General features: G+C 44.9%; 2 protein-coding genes across 3 annotated transcripts in view; both read left to right on the plus strand.

The window, feature by feature from the left end:
• Nucleotides 1-21,039, plus strand: part of ILRUN (inflammation and lipid regulator with UBA-like and NBR1-like domains) — a 92,176-nt gene that overhangs the window by 29,133 nt on the left and 42,004 nt on the right. The gene's annotated exons all lie outside the window — the stretch shown is intronic.
• Nucleotides 16,828-19,150, plus strand: LOC140118838 (uncharacterized). 2 transcript variants are annotated; one of them, XM_072137199.1, is made up of 2 exons: nucleotides 16,828-18,456; nucleotides 18,529-19,150. In XM_072137199.1, exons 1-2 carry the CDS (start codon nucleotides 16,828-16,830, stop codon nucleotides 18,829-18,831), a joined length of 1,932 nt encoding a protein of 643 aa, XP_071993300.1. In that variant the 3' UTR covers nucleotides 18,832-19,150. The 2 variants fall into 2 exon arrangements, with proteins under 2 accessions (XP_071993300.1, XP_071993301.1); XM_072137200.1 differs by having other exon boundaries at nucleotides 16,828-18,074; nucleotides 18,324-19,149.

A 21,039-nucleotide genomic window follows, 5' to 3' on the forward strand; every position in this document is an offset into this window, starting at 1 on the left:
CCACCTACGGATATAGCGCTATAGCACAACCCTCTTCTGCTAGTAAAAGACAGTCTGCTAATCCAGAACCGAGATGTATTAAAGGCAATAAGGGTAATAAATCCCTATCTACTTTGAATCTCAAAGTGGGTGGGCTGGTTGAAGACAACTCTCTATAATTCATCATGTTATAAAAAGCTCTCAGAAAGCACAACTGAATTGGAGGAGCGAGTGGGTGACATGGAGGATACCGTACCATCCCTACAAAGAGACATGTAAATGCATACCCATGCACTAGATGCGATCCTAGCCAAGCAAGATATCCTAGAGTATTGCCTGAGGCAAAATAGCGCATAAGGTTCCGCATAAGGTTGAAGGAAACCAACCAACGAAATCTTTGAAAACTGGCTGCTAGATACCTTTTGGCAAAAGCTCCACTATTCGCTGTTGAAAGGGCCTACAGGGTCCCAACCAAACAGCTATCTCCTGGAGCTCCCCTCTGTCTGTACTAGTCCGTATCCTGCACTACCGCAACAGAGTCACTTTCCTGAGAAAGGCGTGGTAGCTGGAATATCTTTCCATCTTTTCATCCAAAAAATCTTGATTCCAGACTATTCCATTGAGGTGCAAAAATGTTGTGCTCAATTCCTGGGTATAAAAATATGTCTCCGCAATCTACAGGTCTAGAATTCTATGATGTATCCAATTCGTCCAATTTTTCAACCTTCCCAAAGAAGCTCTTTGGTGGCTTGATGTCTACGAGAACTACAGGATGAGCGAATCAAAGCCGGCTCAGGTTCTTATCATCTGCCACCAGGGATCTGTAATGTTGAGACTGAGAGCTCTTCAACAATATTTCGATTTGTTTCCCCTAACTGATGAGTATTGAGAACTTTCTACTGTAAACTGTTTTTGGATTACTGTTCTAATTTTACAACACTTCTGCTTTGTAGAAGGGTGTTGGGGTGATTTCATTGTTGCTGTGTGTTCTATATTACCCTAGCAGTCTCCTATAACTTGGGAGCCTGTTCTTTCTCATAGGCTGTAGTTTTGCCTGGGGGGTCTTTAGTGGGACCTGTAATTAGTGGGGCACCTGCGGGGCCCATTCTGCTTGTGTTTGAAATGCAGAGCGGTTTATTGTTTGCTTGGGATGGGAGGAGAGATGGGGTTTCTCTAGATGTGCACTATGCATCTATCTGCTAGTTATTGGCCAGTATTCTATGGGGACAGTACTTGAATCCCTTTATATATCTTTAGATACATGTAATATTCAATGACGCTACCTATTAATCTATTGTCTTGGAATGTGAGAGGGCTTGGAGTTCCGGTAAAGCGGAAGCAGTGTTTGATGTAGTTAGACAACAATCACCTGTAATTTGCTGCTTGCAAGAAACTCACCTCACCCTTGAGACCTTCAGCCCTTAAACTTTGTTTACTCCTCTTATTCCAGGGGAGTGAGCATTCTAATTCATAGGCAAATTCATTTTACCTGCCTGTTATACTTGTCTTTATAGGGAAATTTACCAAAAGGCCCATTGTTCTAGCAGCTATATATGTTCCACCTCCGTACTCTGGTAGGACACTAAACAAGGTCCTTTTGTTTACATCGCAGTATCAGTCCTGCACCCTGCTTCTTATTTGGGACTTCAATAATGTAATGAACGAGACCCTAGACCAGTGATGGCTTACCTATGGCACTGGTGCCAGAGGTGGCACTCGGAGCCCTTTCTGTGGGCACTCAGGCCATCACCAGAGTTGACTCCAGGTATCTTCCTGCAGTCCCAGACAGCCCAGGACTTGCTGTGCACAGAGCTATTTTAAAGTGACAACTCAACCTGGGACTATTTTCTGCTTTATTGGTGTCCTCAGAGTGCTGATATCAATGAAAACTGTGACTGAGAAGGGAGTATAAATCACAAATTAAATTTCTGTGTTGGCCCTTTGCGATAAATAAGTGGGTCTTTGTTGTAGTTTGGGCACTCGGTCTCTAAAAGGTTTGCCATCACTGCCCTAGACCAATTTCGCCTGGCCTTTGCTGATACTTCTACAGGTTTAACCTCTTTTTGGTAGGCGGATGTCTGACCTGGAGTTGACAGACGTGTGGAGAATGCTCCACCCTGTCGAACGTCGATTCTCTTATTAATCCAGCTCCCACAGGTCAATCTCCAGGTTAGATTTGGCACGGTCTAATAAGAGTGTGCTCCCTGTTGTGAAAGCGCCAATGTTTTTTACTAGGCGTTTGTCTGATCACTCTCCGCTGCTACTTTGGTTGAAGCCACAATTGGTATCGGGTCTACGCTGCTGAAAATTGCATTCTTTTTAGCATAGGGACATGCAGGGGTGCCAACTGCCACCCTTAATTTTTGCAATAGCTGTGGAACCCCTGGCCTCCGCACTGTGCAACTCCACTGAAGTTAGCGGGTTTCATATGGGTGTCTGGAGGAGAAAATTGCATTGTATACAGACAATCTCCCGTTTTTATAGATGATTGGGCTAGTTCCCTTCTTTCTGCTATTACCATTATTAACCCCTTCACTATGAAGGGTGTATAAAGAGGGCTCACGGGCTGAGCCCTCTTCAAACAGAGATGAGCTTTGCTGCATATTGTGGGTGTTAACCTCTTCTATGCTGCTGGCAAAGACGCGCCACCATCTTTCTTGAGAAAGTCGCTCCCCCAAACGGCATGGCGATCGGTTGCCATGACAGCCTCGGGTCTTTGTCACACCCGAGGCTGAATGGTTTCTGAGGATTTGTTACAATGAGCCACCGTTACAATGAATCCTATGCAGCAACGCCATATACTGCAATACAGTAGTATTGTAGTATATGGTAGGAACAATCAGACCATCTAGGATTAATGTACCCTAGATGGTCTAAGAAATGGTGAAAAAAGTTAAAAAAAAATAAAAAAAATAATGAAAATATGAAAAATTCAAATCACCCCTCTTTCCCTAGAACTGATATAAAACATAATAAAAAGTAAAAATAACAAACACATTAGGTATTGTTGCCCCAAAATGCCCGATCTATCAAAATATAAAAACGGTTATTGCCGGCAGTGAGCTCCATAACGGAAAATGGCGCCCAAATGTCCAAAATGTGACTTTTACACCATTTTGCATGACATAAAAAATGTAATAAAAAATTATTGAAATGTCGCACAGTCCTCAAAATGGTAGCAATGAAAACTGGCTCATTTTGCAAAAAATGACACAGCACACAGGTCAGTATACCAAAGTATGAAAAAGTCATTAGCGTCAGAAGATGGCAAAAATGTTTTTCTTTTTCGTACACATTTGTTTAATTTTTTAAAATGTTTTTAAACGCATTGAAACCTGTATAGATTTGTTATCACCGTGATCGCACCGAACCAAACAATAAAGCAGACGTGTTATTTGGAGCGCTTTGGGGAATTGTTTGGATTACTTATTAACTGTGCCAAAATCGGTTATCCCTCCGTATATCCAGAGGCCCGCCTACAGGTGGTAGCAGACAGCGGTCTGGCCTTGGAATCCACTTTTAAGTACCTGGGGATAGAGGTTTCTTTAACGTGCAGCCATTATTCGTGAGATCCCAGGTTAAAATAAAGGATTGGCGTAAGCTCCCCTTGTCTATGGTCGGTCGTCTCAACCTTATAAAGATGATCCTTATGCCACAAATTTTGCACAATGCTCCAATATTGATAACAATGAAACTATTTCATAAATTGAATAGTATGTTCAGAGATCTTATGTGGAAGAATGGAATCCCTCGTATAAAACTAGAAGCACGTTCTAAGGAGGATAAAGGCCTTGCATTTCCCAACCCTTGGTTATATTATTTATTGTCTCAGTTACAACACATGAGGGGTTGGGGGATCCATCTATCCGATAATCTTCCTCTGTCCTCTTGAAAGTATTGGTACGGAAGTCTAACTTGTCAGGGGGCTTTGAAGCAGTTTTTGAAAATCTCACAAGCAGTTAGTGACACTGAGGGTAGTAGACAAAATTTGGTGGAAGGTGTGACACATTCTCAGTATGAAGGGACATACATCTCAAACCCCTGTGTGGTGTTCTCTATTCCAAATTTAACAAAATAATTTGCACAGTGGACCTCTAGAGGAATTTCTAATTGAATTCACATATTGGACTGGTCATTGTTGAAGCAGTTTGACCTACTAAGAGTTTTCTCTACGTCAATATCAATATCCTCTGAGAACCGAACTAACTCGATCAAAAAGGCTGCTAGTAACCTAGTGCTAGAAATGGTAACTAAGGAAGGCGATACTAAAGGAATCATCTCTTAACACTATAGATACTTGTTAGATGCCCAATAAAAAATTCCCGCTGACGGTAAAGCCTAGTTGGGAAAAGGACCTGGGGACTAACTCAGATGATCAGTGGAATGTTGTTTTGGACTTTGACCTAAATCTTCTGTTAGTGAAGCACATTGGGGCTTATTTACTAAGGGTCCCGCGTCGCATTTTCTCGACTTTTTGGGGATCGCGTCGGGGATTGTGTCGCACACGATCAGATTGTGTCGCTATCTCACCGGCTTTCACGCGACACAAATAGGGGGGGTGGGCCGCCGTACGATCAACAGAAATTTGAGTCTATCTGGGGCCCCTGGATGGACCATCCAGCATTAGCTCCATTGACTGTGGTATGAGACTGACTGTTCCGTAACTTTTTGGGCTGAGCTCTTAGTGTCACTAAGGCTAATGGCCTAAGATTTGAACCTGTTTTAGCGTAGTTCTTATGCTGCGCTGTAGAAACCCTTAATCCCTTAAGGACGCAGGGTTTTTTCGCTCATTTCTCGCTCTCCACCTTCAAAAATCCATAACTTTTTCATTTTTATGTGTACAGACCTGTGTGAGGGCTTATTTTGTGTGTAACAAATTTTACTTTCCCGTAATGTTATTTATTTTAACATGCCGTGTACTGCGAAAAAAAATTCCAAATGTGGAAAAATTGAAAAAAAACCTGCACGTCACGTTCTTGTGGGTTCAGTTTTTACGACTTTGACTGTGCGCTCCAAATAACACCTCAGCTTTATTCTTTGGTTCGCTGCGATCGCGGTGATACCAAATTTATATAGGTTTGATTGTGTTTTAATACATTTTCAAAAATTAAACGAATGTGTACAAAAAAGAAAAAAAATGTTTTGCCATCTTCTGACGCTAATAACTTTTTCATACTTTGGTGCACGGAGCTGTGTGAGGTGTCGTTTTTTGCGAAATGAGCCGACGTTTGCATTGCTACCATTTTGAGGTCTGTGCGACATTTTGATCATTTTTTATTCCATTCTTTATGTGATGTAAAAAGGTGTAAAAGTCGCATTTCGGACAGTTGGGCGCCATTTCCCGTCTCGGAGGTCACCACCGGCTGTAACTGTTTTTATATTTTGATAGATCGGGTATTTTGGGACGCGACGATACCTAATGTGTCTGATTTTTACTATTTATTATGTTTTATATCTGTTCTAGCGAAAGGGGGTTGATATAAATTTTTAATATTTTATTAATTTTTTTTTTTTTTTTAAACTAATTCTTAGACCATCTAGGGTGCATTAACCCTAGATGGTCAGATCGTTCCTACCATATACTGCAATACTTCTGTATTGCAATATATGGCATTTTTGCAGCTCATTCATTACAATGAGCCACTGGCTCATTGTAACGAATCTGCAGAAGCCATTAAGCCTCAGGTCAATCGAAGACCCGAGGCTACCATGGCAACCGATTCCCATCTCCCCCCCCCCCCCCCTCCCCGATGACGTTTGGGTGCGCAGCGATCGTAATAAAGATGGCGGCGCCAGGGCCGTCTTTTAAATGCCGCCGCCGACTTTGCCGGCGGCAATGAAAGGGTTATTAGCGGTGGGGGTTTGCTGAAATATGCAACAACCCCCACCCTTGTATGAAGAGGACTCAGCCCGTGAGCCCTCTTCATACATTCCCTGTACCTCTGCGCCGTAGAGCTACGGTGCAGAGCGTTAAGGGGTTAATTAGGAGGTTATTGCATTTGTCTGGTGCTGTGACGGTAAATGTTTAACCACTTAGACACTGCAGTCAGAGGCTTCGTTCACACATTCTTTCTGGATTATGTTTTAAAATGTGTTCTTAGGGTTTTGCATGCATATTCAGCCGCACATTCTGCCTTTTCACTGAAATGCATGCGATTGGTTCATGCACCCTATGTTTTTCTTTGTGTATATATAAAAAATGTGATGCTAGTTACCAATTGCATGCATTTAGGTTGAAACAAAGATGCAATTGGGATGAATACCTCCACATTGTGCTTGCATTCTGTTTTAAAATGCAATTGAAGCAGAATGTGTGACCACACCCTAAGAACACCACAGTAAAAATTGTAGAGCTGCAAATTTTTCACAATTATTAGAAAATAGAAAAAAACGCATGACGACTGTTAATCTTCCTCTGTCTTGAGCTCAATGCAAGATCTTGGGTTAAGAATGATTCTTAGAGGTCAGGAATCAGCCAAGGATACACAGGAGGACCCAGTCAATGACTTTTAAGTAATCAGAAACCAGTCTTAAAGATGGGGTAGAAGCTTTATACTTTGGGGGTGTTTTTCTGCAAAGGGAACAAAATGATTTCTCTGTACTGAAGGGAGTATGGATTGGGCCATGTGTCATGAGATTTTCCCTAGGCAAGAACATTGAAGATGTGTGGTGGCTGGGTCTTTCAGAATGAGAGTGGCCCCAAACGCACAGCCAAGACAACTAAAGAGAAGCATTTTGACTCCCATTTCCATTGCTGACAAGTAAAGACGCACACTGCTCTGCTCAGCTCGCCCAGGGTAATAAAACAACATCTTAGACCTGCACATTGACGACCAGGAGGCCACCTGAGGCTGGCCAAAGATCTTTGCTGTCTCTAGGCTACTGTTCGTGCTATGTGGTGGGCCATAATTCAATGAGCCCAGCTCTCTCTATCCCAGGACCAACGTGCCAAGAAGGCATCCCCAGCAGCAGCCTCTGACTCTGAGGGTTTGCCCTCCATGCAAAATGAAGATGCTGGAGCTAATTTTCCTGCATCATAGGCTATCGTTGAATCAACTTTACTTGAACCACAAGGGATTGACTACAGCCACCTGGCTGCGGCAGTTGTGACGCTTCCCCAGTGGTGGAGGATCGAGATAGGGAAGTACAGTCCCGCTTACAGAAGCTGGAGGCTATGAATGTAGCCCTGTTAGAAGAGGGGAATGATTTGGGAAACGGGTCTCGTCTCCATAATCTATGGCTGGTACACGCCTGCCTAAATCAATGCCTGCACAAGACCTGTAGCGCATATGTACAGTGGAGCTTCAAAATGCCTTGGAGTTCTCATTCCCTCAGAGTGGAACGTGCACATAGTGGGTCCACCCAGCTGCACCATGTGACAACCGCCCCAGGCAAGTCATTGTACAATGTTTAGATTTTAACGATAAGGAAGCGTTGATTTGTTGCCACCGTAAAAGCAAACTCGCAATGCAAGGTAGGAAGGTGTTGCCATTGGGGAACTACTTGACTAATGTGGCTCGAAAAATAAAAGATTGCAGCGTAGTCTGCACGGAGCTAGTAAAGCAGGACATTATATTCCACCTTATCGTGGAACAACCCCGGCCTGGAAAAAACGGAGTCTTTCCTGCGTTACATTTTAAAGTGTCTGTCATTGGACAAACCATCAGAAATTTTTTTTTTCAAGAACCATCTCTATGCTGTTGCTGTCCTTAACATAATGTCCTCCCTCTTCTGGAAACTTAATCTTTCTAAGACTGAACTTCTTGACTTTCCACCATCTACTTACCAAGTCTAACCTGACCTTTCCATCGCAGTGGGATCACAATTATCTTGAGGCAGCAGACCCACTGTCTTGGGGTTGTGCTGGACTACAACCTTTTGTTTGCACCTTATTTAAATCACTTTCTCGCTCTTGCGGTATGACTCCATCTCTAGGATCCACCCTTATCTTAAAATTGAAACCTCTAAAATGCTGTCGCTCTGATTCACTCATGGCACATACATTTGTGTTTCCTGTGGGCTCCGTTTTTACGTCATTTACTGCAAATTTTTACTCCAAATGATACAATTACTTCTATTCTTTTGGTTCAGTATGATCACAGTGATTCCAATTTTTAATGTTTTAATAAATTTTCAAAAATTTAAACAAAGTGTACGAACAAAACATTTCTCCATCTTCTGGCACTAATAAATTATTCATACTTTTATTCATACTTTGGTTGCTATTTTCCGCTATGGGGTTCACTGCTGGGAATAACCGTTTTTATATCTTGATCGGGCATTTTGAGATGTGGCAATACCCAACATGTTTGTAAAATTTACTGTTTTGTGTCAGTTCTAGGGAAAAATGGGGTGCTTTCAATTTTTTTTTTTCTTTTCCATTTTTCTTTTTTTTTTTTTTTTTTTTTTTTTTTTTGACCTCCTAACGCTAGATGGTGTGGTCGTTCGTACCATATGCTGCAATACTACTGCATTGCACTATACAGGCCAGAGGTCGCACTAACATTTTTCCAGAAGGGTAAAAATACTCCTCTCATTTTTGAGGAGTATTTTTAGCCGAGGAGGAGTATGAAAATTTTGGTAATTTACTGCTCACACAGCACACGCTCACCGCACACACTCGTCGCACTCACTCACTGCTCACAATACAGCACACAATAAGGCAGATTAACTTACCTGGTCCTGTCGCGATCTCGCGGTGCGTTGTCCGACGAGGATTCGGGTCCAGCGTTATTCACTAACATCGTGCGAGTTCCAGCATGTGTCGCTGCTTCGCCGAGGTCCGCCGGAGTTCACCTGCTTCTTCCCGATGTATGTGAGTGTTTGATCTTGCAACACAAATCCTTTTTTAAATTCCGCGGGTTGTCCGACCCCCCCCCCCCCCCTCCCCGTCGCATGCTAGCCAGCACCAAAATCCGATCGTGTGCGCCATAATCCCGGGGCAATTTGGTGCAAAACGGAAGTATTCGGGAAACCCCACGAAGGTGCGGCTTTCGGATCCTTCGTAAATGAGCCCCACTGCACACACTCACCGCTCGCAATACAGCACAGCGGACACTCGCCGCTCGCAATACAGCACAGCGGACACTCGCCGCTCACAACACGGCACAGCGGACACTCGACGCTCACAACACGGCACAGCGCACACTCGCCGCTCACAACACGGCACAGCGCACACTCGCCGCTCACAACACGGCACAGCGCACACTCGCCGCTCACAACACGGCACAGCGCACACTCGCCGCTCACAACACGGCACAGCGCACACTCGCCGCTCACAACACGGCACAGCGCACACTCGCCGCTCACAACACGGCACAGCGCACACTCGCCGCTCACAACACGGCACAGCGCACACTCGCCGCTCACAACACGGCACAGCGCACACTCGCCGCTCACAACACGGCACAGCGCACACTCGCCGCTCACAACACGGCACAGCGCACACTCGCCGCTCACAACACGGCACAGCGCACACTCGCCGCTCACAACACGGCACAGCGCACACTCGCCGCTCACAACACGGCACAGCGCACACTCGCCGCTCACAACACGGCACAGCGCACACTCGCCGCTCACAACACGGCACAGCGCACACTCGCCGCTCACAACACGGCACAGCGCACACTCGCCGCTCACAACACGGCACAGCGCACACTCGCCGCTCACAACACGGCACAGCGCACACTCGCCGCTCACAACACGGCACAGCGCACACTCGCCGCTCACAACACGGCACAGCGCACACTCGCCGCTCACAACACGGCACAGCGCACACTCGCCGCTCACAACACGGCACAGCGCACACTCGCCGCTCACAACACGGCACAGCGCACACTCGCCGCTCACAACACGGCACAGCGCACACTCGCCGCTCACAACACGGCACAGCGCACACTCGCCGCTCACAACACGGCACAGCGCACACTCGCCGCTCACAACACGGCACAGCGCACACTCGCCGCTCACAACACGGCACAGCGCACACTCGCCGCTCACAACACGGCACAGCGCACACTCGCCGCTCACAACACGGCACAGCGCACACTCGCCGCTCACAACACGGCACAGCGCACACTCGCCGCTCACAACACGGCACAGCGCACACTCGCCGCTCACAACACGGCACAGCGCACACTCGCCGCTCACAACACGGCACAGCGCACACTCGCCGCTCACAACACGGCACAGCGCACACTCGCCGCTCACAACACGGCACAGCGCACACTCGCCGCTCACAACACGGCACAGCGCACACTCGCCGCTCACAACACGGCACAGCGCACACTCGCCGCTCACAACACGGCACAGCGCACACTCGCCGCTCACAACACGGCACAGCGCACACTCGCCGCTCACAACACGGCACAGCGCCGTGGTGAGGCGTTAATGCGACCTCTGATACAGGCAGTCCCCGGGTTATGTACAAGATGGGTTCCATAGGTTTGTTCTTTTAAAGGGGTATTCCAGGAATCAGCATAATTCATATACAAAGGGGTCCTTAAAATATAAGCTTATATGTAATTAGTTGTTATTTAAAATTTTGCTCCAGACAATGCTGGTGACATAGACTGTGATGAAGAAATAAAATGCTACTGGCCCTTTAATCAGTCCGTTTTGCAGAGCATACACAGGACACAAGATGGCAGCTGGTCACATGTCCACATCACATGTCCTGCACCTGCCTGGGCAGGTCATGTGATCACCACTACATTTGGCTGTAGTCAGTTGGTTGCAGTGCATTCAGTATGGCCAGTGTTGTGGTGATGGCAGTTACACATCATTACTATGGTAACAGAGCAAGAAAACCTGTTAGATCATCACCGGGAGCAGAGCATAAGAGGAAGAGGAACTAAAGGATCTTGGGACTTGTAGTTTCCAGTGGCGGCCATCTTGGTGATAACTTTAGAGAGGCCATAAAATTTAGTGAATCATAAAATCAAACTATTTAAGCTCCCTTTTGTGACTAATGACATTACGTTTTGTTACATTCATTTATTTATAGCATTATGGGTTTTTGTATCAGATGTTCATATTCCCGGAATACCCTTTTAAGTTAAAATTGTATGTTATACGAAACTGTATGTTTTATAATTGTAGTTCCAGACGAAATTTTTTGTTTTGCCCCAGTGACGTTTGTAGTATTACAATTTTTTGCTGTAAATGGACCAAGGATTATCAATCAAGCTTCATTACATACACTTTACAGCTGATTATTGCAGTCTGGGACTATAGTAAAGCATCTAGAGCGTTTCACCAGAGGTCACAATGAGCAGAGGGGTCCGTCTTTAACTAGGGGTCATCTGTAAGTTGGGTTTTCTTAAGTTGGGGACCACCTGTATAGCATTTTCACATAGTATTCGTTACAATGAGCCACTGGCTCATTTTAAAGTATCTTTAGAAGCCGGCCATGAAGATCTGAGGCTGTCATGGCAACCGATTGCTGCTCCCTGATGATGTCCTAGGGCAGTGATGGCAAACGTTTTAGAGGCCGAGTGCCCAAACTACAACAAAGACCCACTTATTTATCGCAAAGTGCCAGCACAGAAATTTAATTTGTGATTTATACTCCCTTCTCTGTCACAGTTTTCATTGATACCAGCACTCTGAGGACACCAATAAAGCAGAAAATAGTCCCAGGTAGCACTGTCACTTTAATATAGCTCTGTGCACAGCAAGTCCTGGGCTGTCTGGGACTGCAGGAAGATACCTGCATCTCTGGTGATGGCTTGAGTGCCCACAGAAAGGGCTCCGAGTGCCACCTCTGGCACCAGTGCCATAGGTTAGCCATCACTGTCCTAGGGAGTGACGATCGGAACAAAGATGGAGACGCTGCTGTCTTTAAAATGCTGCATGCAGCAATCACGGACATCAGCTGGGGGATGGTGCAGCAATTGTTTATTCTGCCTGGCAGGGAGATCAGTGATTGCATCATCCTCTGGTGCAGTGCATAACTAATGTGAAAGGAAAAGCGACAGAGCTTCATTGTCATAATTTTATAATTTGTTTTTTCAGCAAAACCACTGAGTACAGGAACAGCATTTTCAAGGTATGTTTGGTTCATAATGCATAAAATCAAACGGTAGGTTTCCTTTACGGCAATTGAGCTGCCTAGTCAATCTCTAGGCCAGTGGTGGCGAACCTATGGCACTGGTGCCAGAGATGGCACTCGAAGGCATCTCTGTGGGCACACGGCTGTCTCCCAGGAACAGAGTTTGCCATACATGGCATCTTCCTGCAGTCTCAGGCAGTCCAAGTAGTGCCCTGCTATTTTAAAGTGACCCATCTTGTGCTGCTTCGTCCTGTCCGAAGAGTGAAAAGGTGTCGGATTGGAGCTCAAAGATTCTGGTGGCAATAAGTTTGTTACTGCCTAAATTACCGTGTTGGCACTTTGGGAAAAGCTAATGGTTTTTGGGTCTCATTTTGGGCACTCGATCTCTAAAAGGTTCACCATCACTGCTCTAGGCCTTACCTCTAAAGATTTCTGTTTGGGTTATCTGAAACTCAATGTTCCCCATTGACAGTCCCAAAACCTGAAAGATCTAGAGAAGATTTTTATGGAGGAGTGCAGTCAAAATCCCTGCAAGAACTATAGAAAACGTCTGACCTCTGTGATTCTAAACAAATACCAAATAATGTACTTAATATTAAACCCTCCTGACGTGTGACATACTATTACATTTGGGCTCCTGCTGTATGGAGAGGACTCCTGGTCTGAGCCCTCTTCATACAGGTTGTGCATTTTGCAGCAAACACAGTGGGTGCTGGCACCGATCGTGGATGTTACCCATGTAAATCCCCCACCATATGTGAAGTTATCAGGGGCAGCAACCGGTTTCTGTTAAGACCAGAGGTTGTCTAGTTTCAACTCTTTTATTACAATGTAAGAATTGTACGAATTTTAATACACAATGGGGCTTATTTACGAAGGGTCCGCGGATCGCACTTTCATCGGATTTTTGAAATTTTTGGGAGTTGCACCGCTGGGACAGGAATTTAGAAGGGGATTGTGTTGCATGCGATCGGATTTTGGCGCAGTGGCGCCGCCTTAAATGCATCAGAAATCGGGACTGATTCGGACTGGGTGCGTGATTTAATATTCAAATTGTGTCGCCTCCAATGCTCTTACATACACCGGGAATAAGATGCTGATCTTTGTGAATCACGTCACAGTGCATTGTCATCAGACAATGCACCTTGGGTGAACTCCGTTGGCCGGGTAGGTAAATCTGCCCCAATTTGTGCAATCCCCATTTACTGCAATGCTGTAGTTGCCATACTACAGCATTGCAGTAAATGGGGATTGCACAAATTGGGGCAGATTTACCTACCCGGCCAACGTATATGGTAGAATAAATCAGAAAACCTATGGTTAAAGTACCCTAGGGGCTCTGAAAAAAAAGAATTTAATAACTAAAAATTCAAATCGCCCCTTTCCCTAGAACTGATATAAATATAAACAAAAAATCATAAACATGTTGAGTTTTACCACGTCCCAAAATGTCTGATCAAAATATAATAAAGTTTTTTTTCCTGGCATTTAACATCCTAAGGGAAAATAGCGCCCAAAGTAAAAAATGGCACTTTTTTTTTTGCTTTTTTGAAAAATATAAAAAGTTTCAATAAAAAGTGATCAAAAGGTTGTACTGCATTAAAATTGTCATGGAAGGTTGCAGAACATGACTCCACACACAGCTCTGCATACTGAAGTATCAAAAAGTTATTAGCTCCAGAAGATGGCAAAATGAAGAATTTTAATTTTTGTAAAAAAATTATGTAAATGTATGAAAACATTATAAAACCTATATAAATTCGATATCCCCATGCAAGTACCGACCCAAAGAATAGAGTAGACAAGTTTGGGGTGCACAGTGAAAGCCATAAAATCCAAGCGCACAATAAACTGGCGCAAATGCATTTTTCCATAACGTCCCCCATGACGGCCCACTAGGAGGATGACCCTTGACCTCTGTAGGGACAGGAAGCAGAGAGGTTAAAAGCCTCCCCCCCACATCCTCCCGCCAGTGTCTTCCTGTCCCTACAGGGGTCAGGTCAAGAGAGGGTCTCTCTCCTCCTAGGGGGGGGGGGGACGTTTTTAAAAAAAAAAAAAAAAAAAAACGGAGAAGGATCTCCATACTTACCAACCTTACCTGGGGTTACGCCGACTGCGGTCCAAGTTCCCCTCCGGACAGATCCTCGGTTAGCCCGGCGGCTGCGGGCTCTCCCTGGACGGTAACATCGTTCCGGCTGGCGTCCTCTCCGGCGGGCTGGTCCACCAGACTCTCGCGCGGACGCAGGGAACTACGTTTCCCAGAATTCCCCCTGTTCGATGACGACTTCCGGTCGCGACCGGAAGTGACCGCGGACCGGGCGCGGGACGCAGTGGAGGCCACCGGCAGGGGGATGGGCTCCCCATGAAGGTATTTAAATCCTCAAAAGCGGGTAGTCAGTTGGTCTGAGGTCTATGACTTGTTTCTTCTTGGCTGGCCGTCCCAGACATCGTAATGGCTGATGAGGCAGACTTGGGCCTACTCCACCCCCCGGTGCACGTGAGTGGTGCTGTATGGCAACATATACAATTGTTTTTTGTTGTGAGCTCCAAGTCATTGTCTCCTTGCCTTCCTTCCCTAGGAGCAAGTTTCTAAGGGGAAAGGCAAGGAAGAGAAATCAGGAAAGTCTGAAAAGAGTAGAGAAAAGCCTGTTAAAAAATGCAGTATGTGCTTCCGTACACTACTAGAAGGCTATAAGAAACCGATCTGCAAACCCTGTATCGATGAATTCATGCGGGAGGAGAAAACGTCTTTTATGGACGAGCTTAAGTCCTTTATAGACGAGAAAGTGGTTTCTTCAGTGGCGGCGGCTACGCAGGGAGCCCCCCCACGTAAGAAAGCTCGGATAGTATCGGCTTCCTCCTCAGAGGAAGAAGAGGGATGCATTTCAGACTCTCCTTCCTGCTCTCTGGCGGGAGACCAGGATCATCAGGATCGTGAGCAGGCAACATGCTCCCGCTACTTATTCCAAAATGAGGATCTGGATGATCTTCTGAAAGCTATGCGAGATACATTGAACCTCGAGGACGAGGAACCCCCTCTTTCTCGCGAAGATGAACTATTTGGGGGACTCAAAGCCAGGAAACAGCGTGTTTTTCCCCTCAACGATACCCTTAGGGGTCTAATTAGTCAGGAATGGAGAGACCCTGAGAGAAAAATCGCGGTCTCTAAGAATTTCAGGAAACGCTTAGTCTTCGACCCTGAAGAGTCAAAGGATTGGGACTCATTCCCCAAAGTTGATGTACAGGTTTCCAAGGTCTCTAGGAAGATGGACCTGCCCTTTGAAGATTCGGCTCAGCTAAGAGACCCGATGGACAGGAAATCTGAAGCCCTTTTAAAGAAAGCGTGGGAAACTTCCATGCTAAGCCTAAAGTCAAACTTAGGAGCCACTTCGGTGGCAAGAACACTATATTTCTGGCTGGGGAAATTAGAGTCCCATATCCGGGAGGGTACTCCCAGAGAAGACTTACTGGAAAGCATACCATTGCTAAGATCAGCTACTGCCTTCCTTGCTGACGCATCTGCTGAAGGAATAAGGTTTGCTGCAAAAGAAGGAGCTCTTACCAATGCCACCAGGAGGGCCTTATGGCTGAAACAGTGGAGCGGGGACATCCGCTCTAAATCCAAATTGTGCAGCATTCCTTTTTCCGGGGACTTTGTGTTCGGACCCGAATTGGACGCTATACTCGAAAAGGCGTCTGACAGAAAAAGGGGATTTCCAGAGTCCAAAACAATACCCAAGAAATCTTCCTTTCGTCCTTTTAGGAACACCGGAGAGACTTACCGTGGCAAAGGTAAGCAAGGACGGTGGAGTTATCCCAAAGGAGGAAGGGGAAGGGGTTTCCTTTTCTCTAACCTCCCAGAGGGTCCAGGAAACAAGAAACAATGACGCCAGAGTGGGGGGGCGTCTCCTGGGATTCCTATCCCAGTGGACAAAGGTCACCTCGAATCCCTGGGTACTGTCTATCTTGGAATCAGGCTACAGGATAGAATTTTCATCACCCCCCCCTTCTCCAAGGTTTGTCGCTCCCTTACCATCTCTCTCTCACTCTACACATTCCTTCATTTGGCAGGAAGTATTTCATCTAATCCACATGAGAGTGGTGGTGCCGGTCCCTCAAGAACAAGAAAAATTGGGATTCTACTCCCCGTTGTTCCTTGTCAAAAAACCAGATGGATCAAATCGCCTAATTATCAACTTGAAAGAGCTAAACCGCTTCATCGTTTACAGAAGATTTCGCATGGAGTCGGTAAGAACAGCTACCCAACTTATTCACACAGACTCCTATATGTGCACTTTAGATCTAAAAGATGCATACTATCATGTACCTATTCACCCCTCATCTCAGAGATTCCTAAGATTCTCGGTTCTCTCTCCCGAGGGCTCTGTCTTACACTTTCAATTCCGTGCACTTCCATTCGGTATCTCATCGGCTCCAAGGGTCTTTACCAAGATCATGGTGGAGGTGGTAGCCTTTTTAAGACTACAAGACATATCAATCATCCCTTACCTAGACGACTTGCTAATTATAGGGAAAGACAAACAAAAACTAATCTTGGCAAGAGAGTCTTCCCTAAGAATTTTAACAGAGTTGGGGTGGTTAATCAACCTGAAAAAATCAAGTTTAGTACCCTCCACTCGAAAGACCTTTCTAGGGATCATTCTAGACTCAACTCACCAAATGTCTTTTCTTCCTCAGGAGAAAATATCCAACATAAAGCATCAGATTCGTTCATTCAGACGAAAGGACTCTGTACCAGTCAGACAGGCGATGAAGATCCTGGGGCTCCTCACAGCATGCCTACCTGCGGTCGCCTGGAGTCAGAGCCATACTCGGATCCTTCAGAATTGGATCCTAACTTTCTGGAACAGGAAGTCTTCAGGTCTAGACAAGAAGATCCGGATTCCTTCCTTTGTAAAGAGGGACCTGCTGTGGTGGATGGAATTAAGGAACCTAGAGAAAGGGGTATGTTGGCACCACCTCCCAACCATCACCATAGTGACAGACGCAAGCAGCTCAGGCTGGGGAGCAATCCTTCCTTCCCACTACGAGCAAGGGTCCTGGACTCTAGCCCAAGCAAAAAGCAGCTCAAACTACAGGGAGTTAAGAGCGGTCTGGGAAGCGCTAAGATCGAACACAGCCTATCTGAGGGATCATCATATCCACATTCTCTCGGACAACGTCTCGACAGTGTCCTATTTAAGGAGACAAGGGGGTACAAGATCCCCAGTATTATCGAGTCTGGCTCGTACCATCTTCCAGTGGGCGGAAGAAAACATCCTTTCCATCTCTGCCACTCATTTGAAGGGATCCCTAAACAGAGAAGCGGATTATCTCAGCAGGAGAGAGATCCTACCGAACGAATGGTGTCTCAACCAGGAGATCTTCCTACATCTAACCAGCGTCTGGGGCATGCCCCAAATAGACCTATTCGCCACGAGGGAGAATTCAAAATGCCAACAATACTTCTCTCTGGAGGCCGGCGAGTCCAGAGATCACTTGGACGCGTTCAGCCATCGTTGGAGCGGAAGTCTCATGTATGCCTTTCCCCCAATTCCCCTAATTGCGAGAGTACTCAGGAAAATCTTGCTCGACCGGTCAAGGGTGATCCTGATCTGCCCAAACTGGCCAAAAAGAAGCTGGTACCCACTGTTGAGGTCCCTATCTGTCCAGCAACCTTTTATTCTACCGATTCAGAAGGACCTTCTATACCAAGGTCCGATTTTCCATCCCGATCCAGGAAGACTCCGTCTGGCGGCTTGGATCCTGAGTTCGAGTTCCTAAGGTCCCAAGGTCTCTCTCGGGCTGTAATAACTACGTTGAAGGCAAGTAGGAAAAAGGTTACTTTCGCCATATATCATAAGATATGGAAAAAGTTTGTGACCTTTTGTGGGGCTAATCCCCCCTCTCAGTCTAACCCAAATATTTTACAGGTACTAGACTTCCTGCAAAAAGGACTAGAAATTGGTCTTTCTACTAGCACTCTGAAAGTCCAAATTTCGGCTCTGAGCGCATTCTTCGACCATCCCCTGGCGGACCACAGGTGGGTCAAAAGATTTATTGCTGCTGCAAATAGAATTAGGCCTCAGATTCTGAAGCGGGTTCCCTCCTGGGATCTCTCCCTGGTTCTGGATGCTCTCTCCAGACCTCCCTTTGAGCCTTTAAAGGACGCTAGTATAAAAAACTTAACTTTAAAGACTTCCTTATTAGTAGCTGTGACTTCAGCTAGAAGGCTGGGGGAACTCCAAGCCATTTCTATTAGAGAACCCTATATGTGTATTCTCCCTGACAGGATAACTCTGACTCTGGATCCAAGCTTTGTTCCCAAAGTGGCGTCCAGGTTTCACAAAGATCAAGAAATAATTCTTCCATCATTCTACGGGAATCCTTCTTCAAGCAAGGAATTGGAGTGGCATTCCCTGGATGTAAGGCGCTCGGTCTTAGAGTACTTAAAAGCTACAAAACCCTGGCGCAAGGATCACAATCTCTTTGTTCAGTTTCAGGGGAAGAACAAAGGGGTAAAGGCATCCAAAACCACGATCGCCAGATGGTTAAAGACTGCCATAGCCTCTTGTTACACAGAACAGGGGAAGGAAGTTCCTCCTAACCTTAAAGCCCATTCCACCAGAGCCATATCCGCCTCCTGGGCAGAGAAGAGGGGTGCTTCTCTTGAACAAATCTGCAGAGCTGCCACCTGGGTTTCTTCATCCACCTTCGCAAAACACTATCGGCTGGACTTACCCAACTCACAGGATCTCGCCTTCGGTCAGAAAGTTCTCCAGGCTGTGGTCCCACCCTAACTCTACTAATTTTGTAGATCTCCTAGTGGGCCGTCATGGGGGACGTTATGGAAATTGTGAATTAGACTCACCGGTAATTCGGTTTCCATCTAGTCCTCCATGACGGCCTATATATTTTTCCCTCCCATGCTTCTTTCACTTTATTGAAAATTCTGTATGTGATTCAAACAAGACAGAATAAAAATATGTTGTATCTTCCACCGGTGTAGTTATTTGGTAGACACTGGCGGGAGGATGTGGGGGGGAGGCTTTTAACCTCTCTGCTTCCTGTCCCTACAGAGGTCAAGGGTCATCCTCCTAGTGGGCCGTCATGGAGGACTAGATGGAAACCGAATTACCGGTGAGTCTAATTCACAATTTTCCCCAATTTCACTGCATTTTGAATTTTTTTTCTGCTTCCCAGTACACGGCATGGAATATTAAATACCATCACTATGAAGTGCAATATGTTACGCATAAAACAAGCCCTCACACAGCTCTCTACATGGAAAAATAGAAATGTTTTTGAAGGTGGGGACTGAAAAATTAAAATGCAAAAACGAAAAGCGCCTAGTTGTTAAGGGGTTATAGGAAATCTACCATCAAAATCATGCATGGATAAACCAGGGGCACTTACTGATCCAGGCAATGTGACGGTGGTAATCATCTTATGTTTATTATCCATGGCCCCCTTCAGAGACCATGGATTAACAGGCTGTTGGACCGCCTCACCCTCTGCTCCTGCCCGGCAACTACCTTTCCATGATGTAAACCCAAACCAAAGTTGCAGCACACAGTGGAAAGGAAAAGTGTTCCTTGCACACTGTAACTGCCTGTGAATCTTTACAGAACTGCAGGGACGAAAGATCACTTGGCAAAGTAATTTTATAGGACAGAAATGGTTTTCCCATCTCCAAGTGTTATTAAAATATAACTTTTATTATGATGTTTAATATTAACCAAACTTGAGCAAATAAAGTGTGAATTAAAAACCCAACGGTGTGTGGAGATTCGTTATTATGGTCAGTATTCCTCTTTCAGATACTTGTACAATGTGTAGTTTTAAACTCCTCTATTTCTTCAATATATACACAGTCTGAATTTGTATAGGTTATTGACACTAGGTGTCCGTATACTCCCTATAACTCACTATATATGAGATAGATCTCTAGTGATTCAACATAGTTCAGCTGTTCTTATTGTATTGCAGGAGACTACACTAAGGTATTAGATTCTATTGGCCCTCTCTGTCTGCAGTTCAGAGAACGCCCCTAGCTAGATCCAATCTTCCACACACACATTGTATTTAAAAATAATAATTCTATCAGCCCACACTTTATTTGCTCAAGTTTGGTTAATTTTAAACATCCTAATAAAAGCTCTATTTTAATAACACTAGCATAATAACATTAGCATAACGTTAATAGTTCTTTTTATGATGTAAGCCATGGATAACAAATATAAGATGATAACCAAAAATTTTTTTTTTTTTTACAAAATTTTTCCTTTATTCAAGCAAAATTTAAAATACACAATACATATACATAATATTCATAGTTGCCAAAGCATCAATAAATACGAATACCTACAGTCCAATACCATTTCACGGCATAATTTGACCTTCGTTAATGGTTCAGCACCTGACGTGATGCAGAGTAATGTACCATATGTTCCCTTATTCCCTATGAGTAAGTGTCCTTGGAATATCCATGTTTGATTTTGATAGGTAGATTTCCTATCTCAAATACTTATTTTGTTTAATGAGATTCAAACTATTTAGATATTGTACGGTCTGATTTTCTAGATTTTCTACCATAAAGATGAGACCTCTAGACTGGGTTTGTATATTTCTAATTTCTTCACAATAGTTCCCACTTGCTAACAAAAGAACCCATTGGTCAATTTTTAGAATATAACTGATTTGTAAAGCGCTACAGAATTTGATGGCACTGTATAAATAAAAAATATTATTATCAACTGTTATAATATTTTAATAGTAACAAAAAAGAGAATGATCCTGAGGATATATACAAGTGTGATGATTAAAAAGATGTATCAGGAGTAGTACTAGTAATCAAATACTGCCCTCTTGTGGATTGTAGAGCCATGTCATCCAAATTTCAAACTGGTTAAGGGATGTACCACATTACCTAAATTAGGTTATTTATTTCCTACTTCCTTTCTATTTCAGTCTCTCTACTCACCCCTACCACTTTTCTCAATGCGCTC

This window comes from Engystomops pustulosus, chromosome 2, assembly GCF_040894005.1.
Source record: "Engystomops pustulosus chromosome 2, aEngPut4.maternal, whole genome shotgun sequence".
Classification (NCBI taxonomy): domain Eukaryota; kingdom Metazoa; phylum Chordata; class Amphibia; order Anura; family Leptodactylidae; genus Engystomops; species Engystomops pustulosus.